Below are 17,155 nucleotides of genomic sequence, written 5' to 3'. Positions count from 1 at the left end.
AGTCAAGCTTTCGCAGCTGCTCAATACGTTCAAGTATTAAAATGAGTTCCAAAACAAAAGCGCACTTGCTGCATGCTTGCTACAGCAACATTCTTAAGCGGGAATGCATCGACCTCGGTTAGCTTATTTACACACTTGAAATAAAGCAAGATAAGACGAAAATAAACATTTATTAAAGCGCAGCTGTGTCCAGATGTTCTCGACTTTACACCTACAACATCATCCCTGACTACACTAAACATCAGAATGATCTTTATTGGCCAAGTATGTTTAAAACACGGCGGTGGTTATTTTGCCTGACCAACTCTCCTGCCAGCGTTATTTTGCAGAGAAAGGCTCTGATTGGTCAATCGCTGGACTGGGGGTGGGTCCTGTTTCACTTTACCGCCTTCTGTGTCTTTTGACCCAAGTTTTCATTATTATTTTGCCACAGAAGATAGGCTCTATCTTCAGCATTACCATTCTAACCATAAGCCCCAGAGCAGGGCGGACCAGCATTAGGACATACTTTGCATCAAGTAATTATAGAAAAATTGATAAAAATGGAGAGGTCAGGATTCAAACCCGTCACCCAGCACTTAGGGCAACCACTACTCAAGCACATTCACTGGCACAGAATTTGTACTTGCAGTTCGTGGAGTGCGTCACGGCCACCAACTTGAAATCTCCTGCATTGTTTTCAGATGTGAAGCTGAGCAGCATCCGAGCCGGCCGCGGCCGTTGGTGTCATGGGGCTGGACTTTGATGTGAAGACCTTCTGCCACAACCTGCGGGCCACCAAGCCGCCTTACGAGTGTCCCGTTGAGACTTGCCGGAAGGTCTACAAAAGCTACAGCGGCATCGAGTACCACCTGTACCACTATGACCACGACAACCCGCCTCCCGCGCAGGCAACGCCCCACAAGAAGCGCAAGGGCCGTCCGCCTCGCGTCTCGCTGGCCGGCTCGCTGGATATGGACGACAGCGGTGGCGCCGGCCAAGGAGGAGGGCAGGGGCACGGCGGGAACACGCCACGCAGCCCCGGTCGCTCGGAGCCTTCGCTTTCCCCCGGCAGGGACGCCATGACGTACGCCCAGGCGCAGCGCATGGTGGAGCTGGAGATCCAAGGACGCGTTCACCGCATCAGCATCTTCGAGAACATCGACGTGGTGTCTGAGGAGGACAGCGATGCTGAGGACGACCCGCCGTCCGTCACCGGCGCCAACTCCGGAGGCGTGTGTAACGGGAGTGACGGCGGAGGCGGCGAGGCGGGCGGCGCCGGCAAGGATCGGCCCGACGTTGCCTCCTCCAACGGGGGCAAATCCACGCCCAAGTCCGGCAAGCATAAAAGCAAAGAGAAGAAGAAGGACGGCTCGGCATATCACCACGGCGCCCAGTCGGGGCCTGCGGTCAAACTTCCTGAGGCCGTCTTTCGGGAACTGGACCAGGACAGGCCCGACGCACCTCCCCGCCCGTCCTCTTATTACAGGTCAGAAAGTCACCTCCTTTTTATGTTCGCATTTTAATCTTTGATAATAATGGATGCATAGATAGATTAATTGGATTGGGGGGGGGGGGGATGCTCCACTTTGAGTGAACGAGCTCCTTGCTATTCACCGCCGCATCTTCAGTGTACGTGTCGGTTGGCAAGGGAGGCTACTAAGGCCAAAGATCCGGCTTAAAAAAAAAAAACAATATTGATGAAATGACCCATCCTAGTTTGGAGGAAGAGGATTCGTCCTGTCCCTGGCACAGATAGATCACGAAAAATCCCTTATTTGGGCGTGAGCGAGTGAAATAATTGCGCGTGTTTTTCTCCAGGTACATGGACAAGTCTGTGGAGGAGCTGGACGAGGAGGTGGAGTACGACATCGACGAGGAGGACTACATCTGGCTGGACATCATGAACGACAAGCGGCGGATGGACGGCGTCACGCCCATCCCGCAGGAAGTCTTCGAGTACCTCATGGACCGTCTGGAGAAGGAGTCCTACTTTGAAAGCCACAACAAGGTACTCCAGCAACCACTATTGGCAACTTAAATCCTTTCTCTTTTCTTTTTTTTTGCCACTGTTCAGTTGCTTACAGAGGTCGCGTCGCTCGGCGTGCGGCAGTGGACCTCTGATGCTTGCCTTAGCTTGACGCCTTCTTAAAATAATTAATTTTTTCACTTTTTCAGGAAACACACACAATTGAACCATTTGTATCATGAGAGGGTTTTGACCTCCAAAAATATTTGTTGCATAAAAATGACTTAGGCAATCATCGTCAAATATTCATTTTAACTATTTCTATTAGTTACATTTTTTTTTACCTTTTTATTAAAAAGAGTATGAAAACCTAATTTTTTTTTATTGTACTTTTAGAACAGATATAAAATTTGTGATTAATCGTGAGTTAACTCGTGAAGTCATGCAATTAATTACGATAAAAAAATGTTATTGCCTGACGCTCCTAAATTTTTAATAATCTCTTTTTTTTTATCGCATCAGGCAATAATTTTTTTAAATTGTAATTAATTGCACGACTTCAATAGTTAATTCGTGATTAATCATACATTTGATGTTCTAGATGTACAATCTTTTTTTCTTCTGTTTTCATACTCTTGTTAACAAAAGTGGAAAAAATGTTAAACTAATAGAAATAGCTCAAATGAATTTTTGACATCAATAGCCGTCAATGGCAGTGAACGAGTTAAGAGGGTGACATGTCGAATCGGTAAGATTACAGAATGAATACTGAGCTCTCTCTAAAAAAAAATTTTTTTTTTAAGTAATAAGAAGAGGGTAACGTTATGTAGGGTAGCTTGTGCATGTAGAGCAGGGGTGGCAAACTCATTTTAATTCAGGGGCCGTTTTCAATTTCAATTTGACCTCAAGTGGGCCGGGCCAGTATGACTGCTGCCTAATAAGCTCTAAATAATGACAGGACAAAATAATTCCTCTTTTTTTTCTGTAAATAATTACACGTACATTGTAAAAATATATTGTAATTTAGAGGAATTTAAAATTTCTTAAATATTTGTGCAAAACTTTTGCAGCAAAAACTGAGTAACTGCTCAATTTCAGAATGGTTGTCAGTGCACCCTCAAGTTGACAAAATTAGTAACAACTAGTGGTGTAACGGATCACAAAATTTGATCCACGGATTGAATCGTTTTTCGGATCAGCAAAAATAAATAATACTCACTTTATCTTCATTTATTTTGTAAAACACTTTTTCCCATTAAATACCTGTAAAAAAAAAAATAATCAAAATTTATAATATAGCGCTTTAGGAGTGAAATATGAGGCAAAAATATTCTTATTTTATACATGGTCCATGTGTAAAATAACAAAGCATTAATGTCTTAAAGTTGTGTTCCTAAAATCTAAATGGCTATGTTTGACATTTTGAGTTGAATAATGTTGTTGTTTTTAATGGACAAAAGTGTTTTATAAAATAAATGCGGAAAGTCTTTTATTTTATTTTATTATTATTTTTTTTTTTTAAAGACCTCAAAGTGCAATTTAAGGCACATTCCCTTCCTTTAAACATGAAGAGTGACTTACAAAGTAGCCTTGGTCCTTAAGATTGAAAAATAATTAAACCAGGTATCAGCTGTCAAACTCACTTACACAAAATTTCAGCCAGACACTCGTTGGTAATGCTAACATTTAGTCGCTAGCCACTTACTTCTGAGACGTCTGCCGTATCATACAATGACTGCGTAATTAATTAGCGGTTTCTTAGCATCCTAAATTGGCGATTGAATATGGGTTCGGGATAGCGTTGTGTTGATGTTGGTCGTAGCTACAACGTTGATCAAAAGTACGATAAAGAAAGCCTAAACGTGTCAAAGGGAAGTCAAGCTAGCCATCAAGCCACTTAGGCTGCAATTATTTTCATTGTATTTTTTCTATTACTTTAATCGATAAATCGGACACCAAAAAAACTTCCCTCTTTTGAAAAGCAGCGCTAATAATTTCAAACTGACGGTGTAGAAAATGTATATACATTAGTTTTTAGTCAGCAGATGTTTGCAAATGTCTTCTTTTGATCCAACGCATTCTTGAAAGGATTACAGAAATCACAAAAATTCTTGTTGAGAAGCTAAAATCAGAGGATTTGGATCACTTTAAGTTCAACAATCCAATTCTCAAGTTAACAAAACTGATATTGGATGAAGATGTGTAGTACGGGTGAATTATTGCACCTGTCATATCCGCTCCCACGTTAGCTGCCTGTCGTTTGCACCAGGCAGACCCAAGCACGCTGATCGACGAGGACGCCGTGTGCTGCATCTGCAACGACGGCGAGTGTCAGAACAGCAACGTGATCCTCTTTTGCGACATGTGCAACCTGGCCGTCCACCAGGAGTGCTACGGCGTGCCGTACATCCCCGAGGGCCAGTGGCTGTGTCGTCGCTGCCTGCAGTCGCCCAGTCGAGCGGTGGACTGCGCCCTGTGCCCCAACAAGGGAGGAGCCTTCAAACAGACGGACGACGCGCGCTGGGCTCACGTGGTGTGTGCCCTCTGGATCCCCGAGGTCAGTGCTTTAGCTTAGCGGGTTAGCTTAGCGCTAGCTAGTTAGTATGGCAGAACACGGATGGATTTCAAACTTTTCCGAAAGTGAAAAAAAAACACCTTTTTTTTCTTTTGCCATTTTATGGTGAGGAATCCTGCAGGTTCAAGTTCAGTTATTTTAAACCAAGAAATAAAACCTCTCCGTAGGTTGACACGGCTGTGTTAGCGCAACGGACAAATACAGTCTTTGTGAACTGTTTTTGAAAAAGTGAATATGAGGCAATGTAAAGTGCTTAGGACAACATATGATGTTGATAATTAACTCATTCATTGCCATTGACGGCTATAGACGTCCAAAATTCATTTTAACTATTTCTATTAGTTAAAAAAAAATAATCCACTTTTTTTAACAAGTGTATGACAAAAATATTGTACATTTAGACCAGATATAAAATTTGTGATTAATCGTGAGTTAACTATTGAAGTAATTTGATTAATTACAATTAAAAAATGTAATCGCCTGACACCCTAATTTTAATAATCTTTTATTTTTTTGAAAAAGTTGATTTTAAAAACGAAAAGAAAAGATTATTATGAATTAGGTCGTCAGGCGATTAAAATTTTTAATTTTAATTAATCACATTACTTCAATAGTTAACTCACGATTAATCACAAATTTTTACAACTGTTCTAAATGTACAATAACAACTTTTTTCTAGGTTTTCATACTCTTGTTAAAAGTGTAAATAGTTTAAATACATTTTTGACGCCTAAATTCTTCGATGGCAGTGAATGAATTAAGTGCTATATAAGTGCACTCCATTTACCATTACGATCAAATTGGCTTTTTTTTGGGGGGGGGGGGGTGTTTTTCAGCGAAAATACAATTAGTAGTAAGTACCCATTGGGGTTGATTTGTAATTCGCTGCTTAAACGGTAGACAAATAGCGGATGCGGATATTGTGTATAGTGTGTGGGAGCCCTAATAATAACTTTATATTACATAACCTACCTTGCACTTGTGACAGTATTCTCAAGTTTATTATGCATACTAAAAGCTTTGAGCAGAAGTCCAAAACCAAATTGTAGCACTGGCATACAATGACCCAAAGTGACGGAGTTTGCCTCAAGTTTGACATTTGACAATCTCCAGCTGTACTGCCTCTTTTACAAAATGACTGATTTGATAACCTATAGATGTTTTATTTTAACATCTGCATTTTGTCCTTGTTACAAACATTAACTGTTTGTAACTTTATTAAAAAAAACAAAAAAAAGCTAATAATTTTGACTGTATGACTACATTTTTGCGCCATTAAGTAAACGAGGAACCACTTACGAAACTTAAAATGTTAAACTGATTACTTTCATAGATCTAATCTAATCCAAATTTTTACTGGTGTCTACAAAGACCTGCCGCTACTGGGAACAATACCGGATACCCGCAAAACGTGTCCACTCCCAAAAATGGGTCCGACGAGAAACAATGAAAAACTTCGCAAAGCGTAACGTTGCAAAATGATAGTTTTATTTTTTACATCGATGCATATTTTAAGCCGTTAAAATCGATATGAAATCGATTTTCTATGTATCTTTACATCCTTATATTTGGGCCATGCTACAGTATGTAACCACATCACTTATTTACCGTTGGCTCTTCTTTTCACACGGTTGGAAAAGCAAATGGTCTAATAGTGCTGCGAGGAGCTTGGTTTAACTAGCCTGTCTGTACGCTACAGTTTGTTTTTTGTATCTGTCTTCTTTCTTAGTTCCAACATTGTACGCTGACTCGCTGCTATGTGCTCTGAAAAAAATTATTTTTTTGCCGGCGGCCAGGTGTGCTTTGCTAACACGGTCTTCTTGGAGCCCATCGACAGCATCGAGCACATTCCTCCCGCGCGCTGGAAGCTGACCTGCTACATCTGCAAGCAGCGCGGCTCCGGCGCCTGCATTCAGTGTCACAAGGCCAACTGCTACACGGCCTTCCACGTCACATGCGCGCAGCAAGCGGGCCTCTACATGAAAATGGAGCCCGTCCGAGAGACGGGGGCCAACGGGACCTCCTTCAGCGTCCGCAAGACGGCCTACTGCGACATCCACACGCCCCCGGGGTCCGCCCCACCCTTGGGAGGGGTCGGCGGCACCAGCGCCGCCTCGTCTCAGAGCGAAGGCGAACCGGAGGAGGACGATGAGCCCGCCGTCGTCCACGATGACGACTCCAGGGGCTGGAGCTCGGAGCGGGCCAAGAGGGCGAAGGCCAAGTCCAGATTGAAGATGAAGAGGGCCAGGAAGATCTTGGCTGAGAGAAGAGCTGCTGCCCCGGTGGTGTCGGTGCCGTGCATACCCCCTCATAGGTACTGCTCAGCACAAAACATACACGTACTGCTACACTACTCGCAGTAAGTTGTGGATATTGGGCTTTTGGGTGAAATTTCAGCATAATTAGGAACTTAATTTACCTTTCTTGAAACATTTAAATTTTCAATTTGGCTTTGGTACTTTTTGCACAACTTGATTTTCAACAAGGAACTGAAGGGCAAAATTCCCAGCAGGTGGTTGAGGCCTGAATTGACCATTATGTTTCTTGGTTCCATTAGATTTGCTATTTAAACGGGCCTCTTCTTCATGCTCTTCACATTTCGACATCATGAAGCAAGAAAACGCCTCCGAGGTAGATGAAATAAATACGATTTTTATAAGGGAGGTGCCAACTGATCTTAAGCCTCCCGAGGACCGTTGCTACCTGCTGAGGATGAGTTTTTTGAGACAGTTGATGGCTTGCTGCGTTGCGTGTGCTTCGTTTCTAGTTTAGTTTTCTTCCTCATGAGACCTCGAGATGAGTGCCAAGTGTGCATTAGGGTTTAGTGCCATCGGGAGGTTGCAACAGAGAGACTGAAAGAGTCACAGGAATGCACACAAGTGAAGGCCCTAGGAAGTCTTCAGGCATCAAACACAAATGCTTGACAGTTGGACATATATATATATATATTTATATTACCAGTGTCCCAAAGACGTATTTATGGGGTTTTATTTATGCTAGAGCATACAGAAAGCTTTGATGCAGACTCTAAACTGGAGAAGGCTTAAGGCAATGTGAGTTATTACAAAAACGGCCAGCAGGTGGCAGCAGAGTATAAGAGCTCAAACAGGGCCATATTGCAAAAATCTATTTTCCCCCGTTTTAAACAGATTTGTGAATAATGATGAAACTTGGATATATTCTAATGCTAATTGCTGTGAAACGGATAGAAATATACTTTTTTTTCCTGATGGAAGAAGAGACTCTAATCTTTCTTTTGGTGGGTTCCATGTTTTTCTATCAATAGAACATAATATTCTGTGGGCCTTGCAAAATCAGTCAAAATCCAGCGAAACAGCCGGGAGCGAAGAGGGTTGCTTCATTGAAAATGGCTGGGAGTGAACGAGTTAGAGGTTACTCAAGGTCAAATTAGATTCACCTAAAGGCGTTTTCAGTTCATCTTGAAATTTGAACCGAATCCAGTTGACTAATATCATGTCATGTAGTATAACTAACTATAGTTAACTCCCGTTTGATTTGATTCAGGTTAAGCAAAATCACTAGCAACTTAACAGTACCCAGGAAGAGCCAGTTCATGCAACGGCTTCACAGTTACTGGACCCTGAAGAGGCAAAGCCGCAACGGGGTCCCGCTGCTGCGGCGGCTTCAAACGCACCTGCAGTCCCAACGACACGTCGAGCCCGTCCCGCCGCCGCCTGCAGCCCAACTTCCTGTGGTACGTTGAGCTCTTCTGTTAGCGGCAAAGTTGCTTTCGAAACGTCTTTCCCGTTGCCGCACTCACGTTGGATTCTGCTGTTGCAGAGGGACTGCGAGGAGAAGCAAACGGTTTTAAAGGAGCAATTGAAGGCATGGCAACGACTGAGACACGACTTGGAGAGAGCCAGGCTGCTGGTGGAGCTCATCCGCAAGAGAGAAAAGCTCAAGAGGGAGACGGTGAGACGCTTTTCATCATGTGTGCCGCAGGAAATTATTATTTATTCACAACAAATCATATACCTTTGTTCTTCTATATATGCCAGCCACGCGATTTTGAAAAGTCATTTTAGATCGACGTTTAAAGCTTCATGCATATAACACCAAAATATATGCATGTGAGGTGCAGGTTTTATTTTTGTCCACTTGAAGTTACCATCACAATTTACACTGCAGTATCTGTGACGTTGACCTTGTGTGTGTGTCTGGCCTGTTAAGTGAAATCAGCGTCTGAGAATATAGAGTTGGCTGGCTGCTAAGTGGCTGAACGTTAGCCACGCTGCTTAATATTGAGTTGCGGCGTCAGTAGATTTGTTGACTGTATTTTGTTACCGTTGGTTCGGTAGGCTATATTCAATTAACTAGTAGCAATGTTGTCTAACGTAAGCTAGTTATGTTTAGCAAGAGGCAAATTGTGCTCTAGCTTATTTTTTTGAAGTGTGAAACGTTCCCAAATTTTGGACATTCTTTGGATTGATTGATTGATTGATTGATTGATTGATTGATTGATTGATGCATCACAGACAGATGGCAGACATGGCATATGACAGGGTGGCGGATTTGGATTGGTTTTACGTACTCTTTCCTCCTGGCTCGTTTTTAATGCAATGCAAAATGGCACCATAGAGCAAATAATCCACACTATACATACGATTAAAAAAAAAAATCTACAATGTGATGCGGCAAAAAGTTAACAGCAATATAGCGAGGGACGGCTGTAGTCACAAGCTGGACATTGAGTTGCTTTTCCACTAGATGGCAGAAGGTACATAATCTGACCTGGGTCTTAATTATGGTCATTTGTGCCTTGAAGTATCATCACTGTAGCCGACATACATTCGAGCGCTCAAGTCAAATAGCAGCGATGTCACCTTTTTCTGTCTTCAGATTAAAATGCAGCAGATGGCGCTAGAGATGCAGCTGACTCCCCTCCTGGTGTTGCTGAGGAGTACCTTGGAACAGTTACAAGAAAGGGACACTAACAACTTCTTCACTGAGCCCGTGCCCCTTGCAGAGGTCAGTCAGTATGTCCACACGCGCACACAATCTGATTGAAGTTGTGTATTTCCCAACAATGTCATGATCACATGACTTAGTGTGTTTATAATCTTGTGTAAATAATAACAAACATACAGTATGTACATAAAAGAACAAAGGATTTGCATTGGTACTCATTTGCGGCTGCAGGTGCCGGACTACCTGGACCATATTGACACTCCCATGGACTTCCAGACTATGTGGAACCTTCTGGAATCCCACCGCTACCTGACCTTTGAGGCATTCGAGGGCGACTTTGGTCTCATTGTCAACAACTGCCTCAAGTACAACGCCAAGGACACGGTGTTCTACCGGGCCGCCCTGCGCCTCCGGGAGATGGGCGGAGTGGTCATCAGAAGCGCCAGGCGGCAAGCGGACAGGATCGGCTTCGACTACGAGACCGGCATGCACCTCCCTCGAGACGCCAGTCCCGACACTCGACGGGAACTGGAGAGGGAGCGCCAACGGGAACGGGAAAGGGAAAGAGAGCGAGAACGAGAACGAGAACGAGAACGAGATTGGCCGTTGTCGTCTAATGAAGATGGTGAGCGGAGAAGAAAAAACAAGGCTGTTGCCATTAACTCTTTCACTGCCAGCCTGGTAAAAATTGATCCTTGACGTTTATAGCCGTCTTTGGCAGTGAATGCGTTAAGCACGTGCATCAGAAGTCGCTTTGCCCACATCGCATACGCCACACACAACAAAATGAGGAATAACTGCTTTTCGTGGGAAATTTCAGGAAGAACGTTTTTCGTCAAACTTAATTTGACCTTTCTGAAAACCTTTGAATATACTTGTCCAACTGTTCTGTTTCACAAATTTTCAACAAGGAGCTGAGCTGCGAAACATGCAACAGCTGCTGCTTGGTCCACGAATGGACCGGTAATTGCCCAGGTTGAGTTAGAATTGGCATTTTTAACCAATCGTCTTCATCAAGCTGGTAACACTTTTGACACCTCAGACTAAGACGTCAACTAATAATTGATCAACGGTATGTCGCCATCAAACAGGACGCGGCCACTAAACTCAGAAGCAGTACCGTGCGCTGAGGTTCAGTAATCATCGCCTCCGCGGTGGTGAAATATCTCCAAGCCATGCTAATTGCTAAGCTAACCTAAGATGGACACGGTTAGCTCGTTTAGCAACGGAATGAAGTGCTTACGTGGTGGAGTCCGCTTTCCCGGTCATCTGACTTGAACCGTATTCAAGTGGAGCATCTTGGGCGCTTGTCCTGTGAAAAACACTTAAGTCTTGTTTTTGGGATGTCTGCATTCAGTTTCATCCCATAAATGTAAAAAATGACAAAAATGGACGTGTTTTTCACAGGACAGCGACGATTTCCAGCTTTGTGCTGCAAAATAGCAGGCAAATCAACACGTATCTGGACGTGCTAAGCTGAACCAGAAACCAAAAATTTATTATTGTACATACGCTGTGCGTAAGCCAGGAGAAGTATTTAGTCTTGAGTTTAGATTTTGACTTTTGATAAATGCACAACAATATTGTTAAAATTATATTAGAGTAGAATTAAAAGAAAATCTATTTAGATTTGCTTCTAGACATGAAAATACAGATTGCTGCAAAACACAATGTGAATTTAAGAAACAACTGTTGGTTATATTAAACAAAAACAATTGATATGATATTGTCATATTTTTATTGTTTAGTAACAGGCTTGCTTCAGATCCCTGGGATTAACCTGCAAAAAAAAAGTTCCACAAAATTAGAAAGCTGCTCCTCAAATCAAATAGTCAAAAAAAAGTCATGGATTCACAAAACCGCTCTGTAAAAAAATTAATAAAAATTAAGACTTGAACCAAGAAAGAGGCCCTTCCCAATTACAATCGTCCCTGACCCACACTCTTGAGGGATTGCGCAATCTGAGGCGAAGCCCGTTTGAAGAGGAAAACACAAGTTCCGCAATTTTGACTATAAAATCATGGACGACAACATTGGATTTGAGATGAAAATTTATACAAAAGAATAGTCCAGAGAAGTGAAATGGAAAATAATTTGATTGAATTATTCTTTGACTGGACGTCCCTGATCAGCAGGTTGCAACAGAAATACAGAGACTGGAAGACTCACAGAAAGGCATAGAAGGGAACGTCCTTGGAAAGTGATTGGACGAGAAACGCAGGTTGTGCAAAAGGTACTGAAACATTGAGCAGTTGGACAAGTTTAGGGAAGGGCAAATGAAGTTGACCTGTCAATTTCAGGCAAATGCTGAGTCGTTGTTTTTGTTCAATGCTTGCTGATCCCTCCGTAGAGCTCCTGGCGCCCGAGAACAGGCGGCGGCTGCCTCTGGAGGAGCAGCTGCATTACGTGCAGGCGCGTCTGGAGGAAGCCAGCTCGGGGAAGCACAGCATCGGCCAGTCCCGCAGAGCCAAAGCTCTCCGCAAGGAGCTCAGTGTCATCAAAAGGAAGCTGGCGCACCAGCGAGAAGGCGGCTCGGCCGGGGCCAGGGATTCTCTGGGAGGAGGGGGCGGGGCCGATCGGGGCTTGCTCCCGCATCACCCGTCCTCTGCGGGGCACCACGACGAAGGCGAAGAGAGCAGCAGTCAGGAGCTCGGCGGCAAGGGTCAGTATTTTGGGGGGAGGTGGCAAATACTTGTATTTATTTTTGCAGGTTTCATATTGTGCTTGTGTGCAAATCACATGAAAGGTGAAAAGTGTCTCAAAAGGCTTCACACACCCGCAGTTGACAAATATTAACGACATCTCAACTCGTGACAGATCTGAGCGTGTCGTCGTCTGCATTGGCTCCAGAGGTGGGCCGACGGACGTCCGTGCTCTTCTCCAAGAAGAACCCCAAAATGGCCGGACCTCCCAAAAGGCCCGGGCGCCCCCCTAAAAACCGGGATCCGGGCTACGTCACGGCAGGGGTGGCCCCCAGCCCCATCGGGCCCCCGCAGTTGCCCATGCTGTCGCCGGGCAGGCAAAGGAAGCGTCCCCGCAGCCCCCGCACCAGCTCCACCTCCGACACTGACAGCGACAATGACGACCTGCTGCCGGGTACAGGAAACACGCGCACGCACATGATAAATTGTACTTGATCATTTTTACACACACACTAATGTATTTTAAATCTCTTGTTTAAAGCTGCTCTATGTAACACTTTGCCCCAAAATTTCTTTTTTATAGCCTGTTTGACCATTTATGATTGAAACATCTTCTAATTAGTAGATTAACACTGTTGACAATTGGTACTTCTGTAAGACTCTGGCCAATAGTTTTTGGACTGGATTTGGGTGCGAATTTCCCGCCCTCTGTCTGCGGATGTGACATCGTGTGCGTGTTGTGTGCGTGAAGAAGAGTGTGTGCAGTTTAATTTTCCGGCCACAGGTGGTAGTAGCGATTCGAAATTCAATTTTCTGCATTCAGCAGCTTTGAACTCAGTTTACAGGCTTGTTACTATGTGAGGTCCTCTTTCTTTTTATATATATATCTATATATTTTTTAACCTTCTCTCATCAATCCTGCTCAGTCCATGTTGTTCTCCTCTCGCCCCTGAGATGGATAAAAACGGCTGGATGTTGCTGTTTAATTCATACTCCACAAATGTAATAACCAACGAAATACTGTTTATAGAACATATTTTTATAGAAAATGTTATAGTTTATAGAATTTTTTTGTCTCAGCCTCCCCTATAAATAATAATTGCATTGTTTTAAAACAAACATACTAATTTGTTCTGCACCATTTAACTATATAATTATTATTATTTTTTTTTGTATACCACTAGAGAGAGGTCGTGTACCACTAGTAGCAGAGCCGTTGATGGAGTTTGGAACCGTTTCAGCAGGGTAACAAGATGGCGTCCATATGTCATGTGACCAGCAGTTGACCATTCCACGCTGTGATTGGGCAACTGCTGGTCACATGACATATGGACGCCATCGTGTTACCCTATTCTGTGATTGGTCAACTGCTGGTCACATGACATGGACGCCATGTTGTTACCCTGCTGAAACAGTTGGCCAAACTCTATCAACGGCTCTGCCACTAGTGGTACATGCACTGCACTTCACTGCATTTCTACTGTTTGCCTGTGTATTTCTACTTAAGTCTCTTTTTTTTTTTTTTTTTTTTTATCCCCTTCTTAGTCAAAGCATGTTGTTCTGAAATCAAGTTCTTACTAGTCCCGTTTGTCTGTGCTGTGTACACAGGACTGCCAAGTAACGGATTTGTCGGGGGGAACCAGCCCGTGACGGAGAGTTTCCGCGTGTACAGAAACGACACGCGCCTTCCGCGTTCCAGCTCCGACTCGGAATCAACCACCAGCAGCAGCAGCAGCGCCGCCTCCGACCGGACCAGGTCAGATGGCCGTTCTGGCCACGGGTTGCTCCCGCGGTGATGGTGCACAGGCTGAATTGTGACGTTCGCGTCGCCTCTTACCTTGACAGCACGACGCCGTCCAAGCCGGGCCGAGGAAAAGCGTCGTTCTCGCGCTCGGCCTTCCACGAGGACAGCAGCGAGGAGACGTCGGGCACGGAAAACGAGTCGTACTCCGTCGGAAGCTCCCGGGGCGTTTCGCATCGTGAGTGGCAAAATGGGAAAAGTCGGCCACGCGAAGGTGAGCAAGGTAGCTCGGTGCTGACTGTGACCTTTGCCCCCTTTGCCGTCAGTGGTACGCGGCCGGGCACGGTCGGGATGCTGGATGACGTCGGACGATTACTCGTCGCTGGAGGCGCTGGACCTGGTGTGGGCCAAGTGCCGAGGCTACCCTTCGTATCCCGCCCTGGTGAGTCTGCGCCACTTCTGACCGTGACCGCGCCGGCTTCAACTTGCTGACAACTGTGTACAGATCATTGACCCCAAAATGCCCCGGGAGGGCGTGTTCCACCGCGGCGTCCCCATCCCCGTCCCCCCGCTGGATGTTCTCAAACTCGGCGAGCAAATGACCCAGGAAGCACGCGAGCACCTCTTCCTGGTCCTCTTCTTTGACAACAAGAGAACCTGGTTCGTGCTTTGTATTCTTCTTCATGAGGTCAATATGTTGCCCCATTTGACATTTTTCCGCCTTCCGACAACTTGAGTTGAGTCAGTGCGTCAAAGCCGCGACATTTGAACAGCTAAACTTACATTTTCCTGAGTTGGCACACGCGTGTCGCTTGGGTGGCCTGCTTTCAACGGAAACGCAGCGAATCATCAAAGAAGGTTTCGCAGAAATTGGGCCAAACCTGTTTTGAGAGAGAAGTGAAGTGAAGAGGAGGGGGGGAACCCGGCCGATGTGGTTTCTCGTCATGTGGTTGAGGTTGGCGTCAAAACCTGCGTCAGCATCTAAATGAGTAACATTGCGTTGCTGTCAGGTCATGTCACCAAATGCCTCCTAAAAGTCTCCAAAGAACGACATTCAAGACCATTTGATTTGAGAAAAATGTCTTGCACTCAAGTTAGGAAAAAACTGATAGTTGTTAAAGGAAAGTCAACTCACATTTCCTTTTCCTTCATTCTATCCATTCATACCAATGGTGTCTGATTCCCTTAAAAAAAAAAAAAGGTTGAAGCCGATTCAAAAATGCTGCCGACATTTTTTTCCAGTCCACGTCATGGCTGTGATGTGTTGCGTGCATTAACGCGCCACTGTTCCTTTTGGACTTGTTTTCTGGACTAAAATGCCACATGACGTGGCCAAATATTGCTTGTCATCATTTTGCTGCCACTCCTAACCATCTTAGGTTTCATTTTCTTCCTTCAGGAAATAATTACAAAAAAATATATATTAATTACAGAAGTGACCCGTGCAACTGCTTCAGTCCACTGTGATGGATTCTCACCAAAATTGATGTGGCCATGTGATCATCACAGTCTGAGAATGTTAGAATGAAACTTGCAATATTTTGGATTATATTGACGTCGGAAGCGTTAATATATGCATAATGTACAATATGCAGTTGTGCTTGAAGTTTGTCATATCCTCGGGGTATGTAAACTTATGAACACTGAATGCCCATGAAATACAAAATACTGTGGCAATTGTTTTGATATTTCCACAGGTTGAATTTTGGTGACAATTAATAGCATTTTTGTGTCAGTAAGCAGCATTTAGCTTTTGTACATTACATTGCAGTTGTGCTCATAAGCACAACTGTTATTGAGTGTGTTTGCCAATATTATTGTCTGACCTTTGTCAGTTTCTCTCCTCCTGTATGCTGCAACTGCCATGCAGCTGCACATCTCGTAGGGGTGGAGCCAGGGCGGGGTTTTTATTTTAAGGCCAGATCACCTCACCCTATTATGATTGGCTAATGTATGGAAGAGGCGGCTCTTGGGTTTGTCATGTAAATGTCGCGCTTTCACACACCACTTGCAAAAAGAAACCTAATCCTAACTGATGACTATTCCCAAAATCATCACACGCAAAGTATCTTGTCCCAGTTGTGCTCCTTCATGATTACAGCTAGATCTCATTGATGATTTTTAGGAACAAAGTCAATCAGCGGTACAGATTTTTATTTTTTATTTTTTTAACTGGTTTGGAGAAGGAACTTGAGTAACATTAATTTGTAAGCCAGTATATTCAATGGCACGTAGGCATATTAAAATGTGAATCATTTGCAGAAATGTTTTTCTGTCTTGCATTGTTTTCAGATCGCATTTCAGAATTCTGCACTTCTGGTAGCAAAAAAAAAAAAAAAGAGTACAATTTGTTAACACACAACAGTTCAGATACAGACTTTAATATTGCTAACTAAAGCCAAAGCTACAAACTTGATCTGTTTATTCAATTAAAAAATAAAAGGTCACCATCCAGGAACAAATGTTCACCTTACTGGAAAGTCAAGTTGAACCGCATTGAGCTTGGCTGACGTTCCTTTTCTTGTTCCCTCTGCATGTGTGTAATTATGATGTGTGCGTTGCAGGCAGTGGCTCCCGCGCTCCAAGCTGGTGCCGCTAGGTGTGGACCAGGAGCTGGACAAGGAGAAGATGCTGGAGGGCCGCAAGTCCAACATCCGCAAGTCGGTGCAGGTAGCCTACCACCGGGCCATGCAGCACCGCAGCAAAGTGCAGGGAGACCCCAGCAGCGAGACCAGCGACAGCGACTGAGCGCGCCCGGGTCACGGCCGGGTCACGTTCAGCGCGGTGGCACATGTGCGCGTCTCACTATCCCCCACCCAGTCATGAAATGCGCAAGCCGGCGTCTGCCGCGGGTTGCGCTCAACAAACTTTATTTAATCGGACATGTGAAATACGTAAATGTTGTTTTGAGATGCACGAGACAAAATGTGTATGAAGAGGAGGCCACGCCAAGATCGGCCCTCACCCCAGCACGTCCGCGCTTGGACACCAAACAAGCCACAAAATGAATTGCACCTAATTTATAACCCCAACCCAGACACTCTGTGGTCTTTTTAAAAATGTCATCTGTCGCTCACAATCATGATGTCACTTGTAATCCCAACACTTCCCCTTTTCAAGCTTTTTGTAACATCATGTGGGTCGTCTGGTCGGCGAGCAAAGCGAGGCAGGCGCACGATGGCCTCACTGTCGCCGTGTCACGCGATGAATGCTTTACAATTTTTATATTGATTACACCTCGCAGAAGAATACAATTTTAATAAAAAAAACTAAACTGAAAATGTCTTCTTCTTTTTTCCTTCAGTCTTCTTCCTTGGTGT

At 44.3% G+C, this 17,155-nt stretch overlaps 1 protein-coding gene across 2 annotated transcripts in view; it reads left to right on the top strand.

The window, feature by feature from the left end:
* The window catches only part of brpf1 (bromodomain and PHD finger containing, 1), an 18,008-nt gene extending 898 nt beyond the window's left edge, over positions 1–17,110 (top strand). For both annotated transcript variants that reach the window (XM_086069287.1, XM_086069288.1), the window contains exons 2-16: positions 684–1,468; positions 1,801–1,990; positions 4,218–4,505; positions 6,320–6,837; positions 8,049–8,238; positions 8,325–8,456; positions 9,384–9,512; positions 9,684–10,077; positions 11,803–12,114; positions 12,270–12,548; positions 13,703–13,850; positions 13,940–14,073; positions 14,162–14,277; positions 14,341–14,495; positions 16,400–17,110. In XM_086069287.1, the coding sequence (XP_085925413.1) occupies positions 729–1,468; positions 1,801–1,990; positions 4,218–4,505; positions 6,320–6,837; positions 8,049–8,238; positions 8,325–8,456; positions 9,384–9,512; positions 9,684–10,077; positions 11,803–12,114; positions 12,270–12,548; positions 13,703–13,850; positions 13,940–14,073; positions 14,162–14,277; positions 14,341–14,495; positions 16,400–16,583 (3,909 nt within the window). In that variant the 5' untranslated portion in view covers positions 684–728 and the 3' untranslated portion in view covers positions 16,584–17,110. The remainder of the gene's footprint in view (positions 1–683; positions 1,469–1,800; positions 1,991–4,217; positions 4,506–6,319; positions 6,838–8,048; positions 8,239–8,324; positions 8,457–9,383; positions 9,513–9,683; positions 10,078–11,802; positions 12,115–12,269; positions 12,549–13,702; positions 13,851–13,939; positions 14,074–14,161; positions 14,278–14,340; positions 14,496–16,399) is intronic.
* The last annotated feature ends 45 nt before the right edge of the window (positions 17,111–17,155 follow it).

The sequence above is a fragment of the Leptonotus elevatus genome, chromosome 2 (assembly GCF_054856555.1).
Source record: "Leptonotus elevatus isolate MCC_2025b chromosome 2, RoL_Lele_1.0, whole genome shotgun sequence".
Taxonomy (NCBI): Eukaryota; Metazoa; Chordata; class Actinopteri; order Syngnathiformes; family Syngnathidae; genus Leptonotus; species Leptonotus elevatus.
This window is presented reverse-complemented; position numbering and strand designations above follow the sequence as displayed.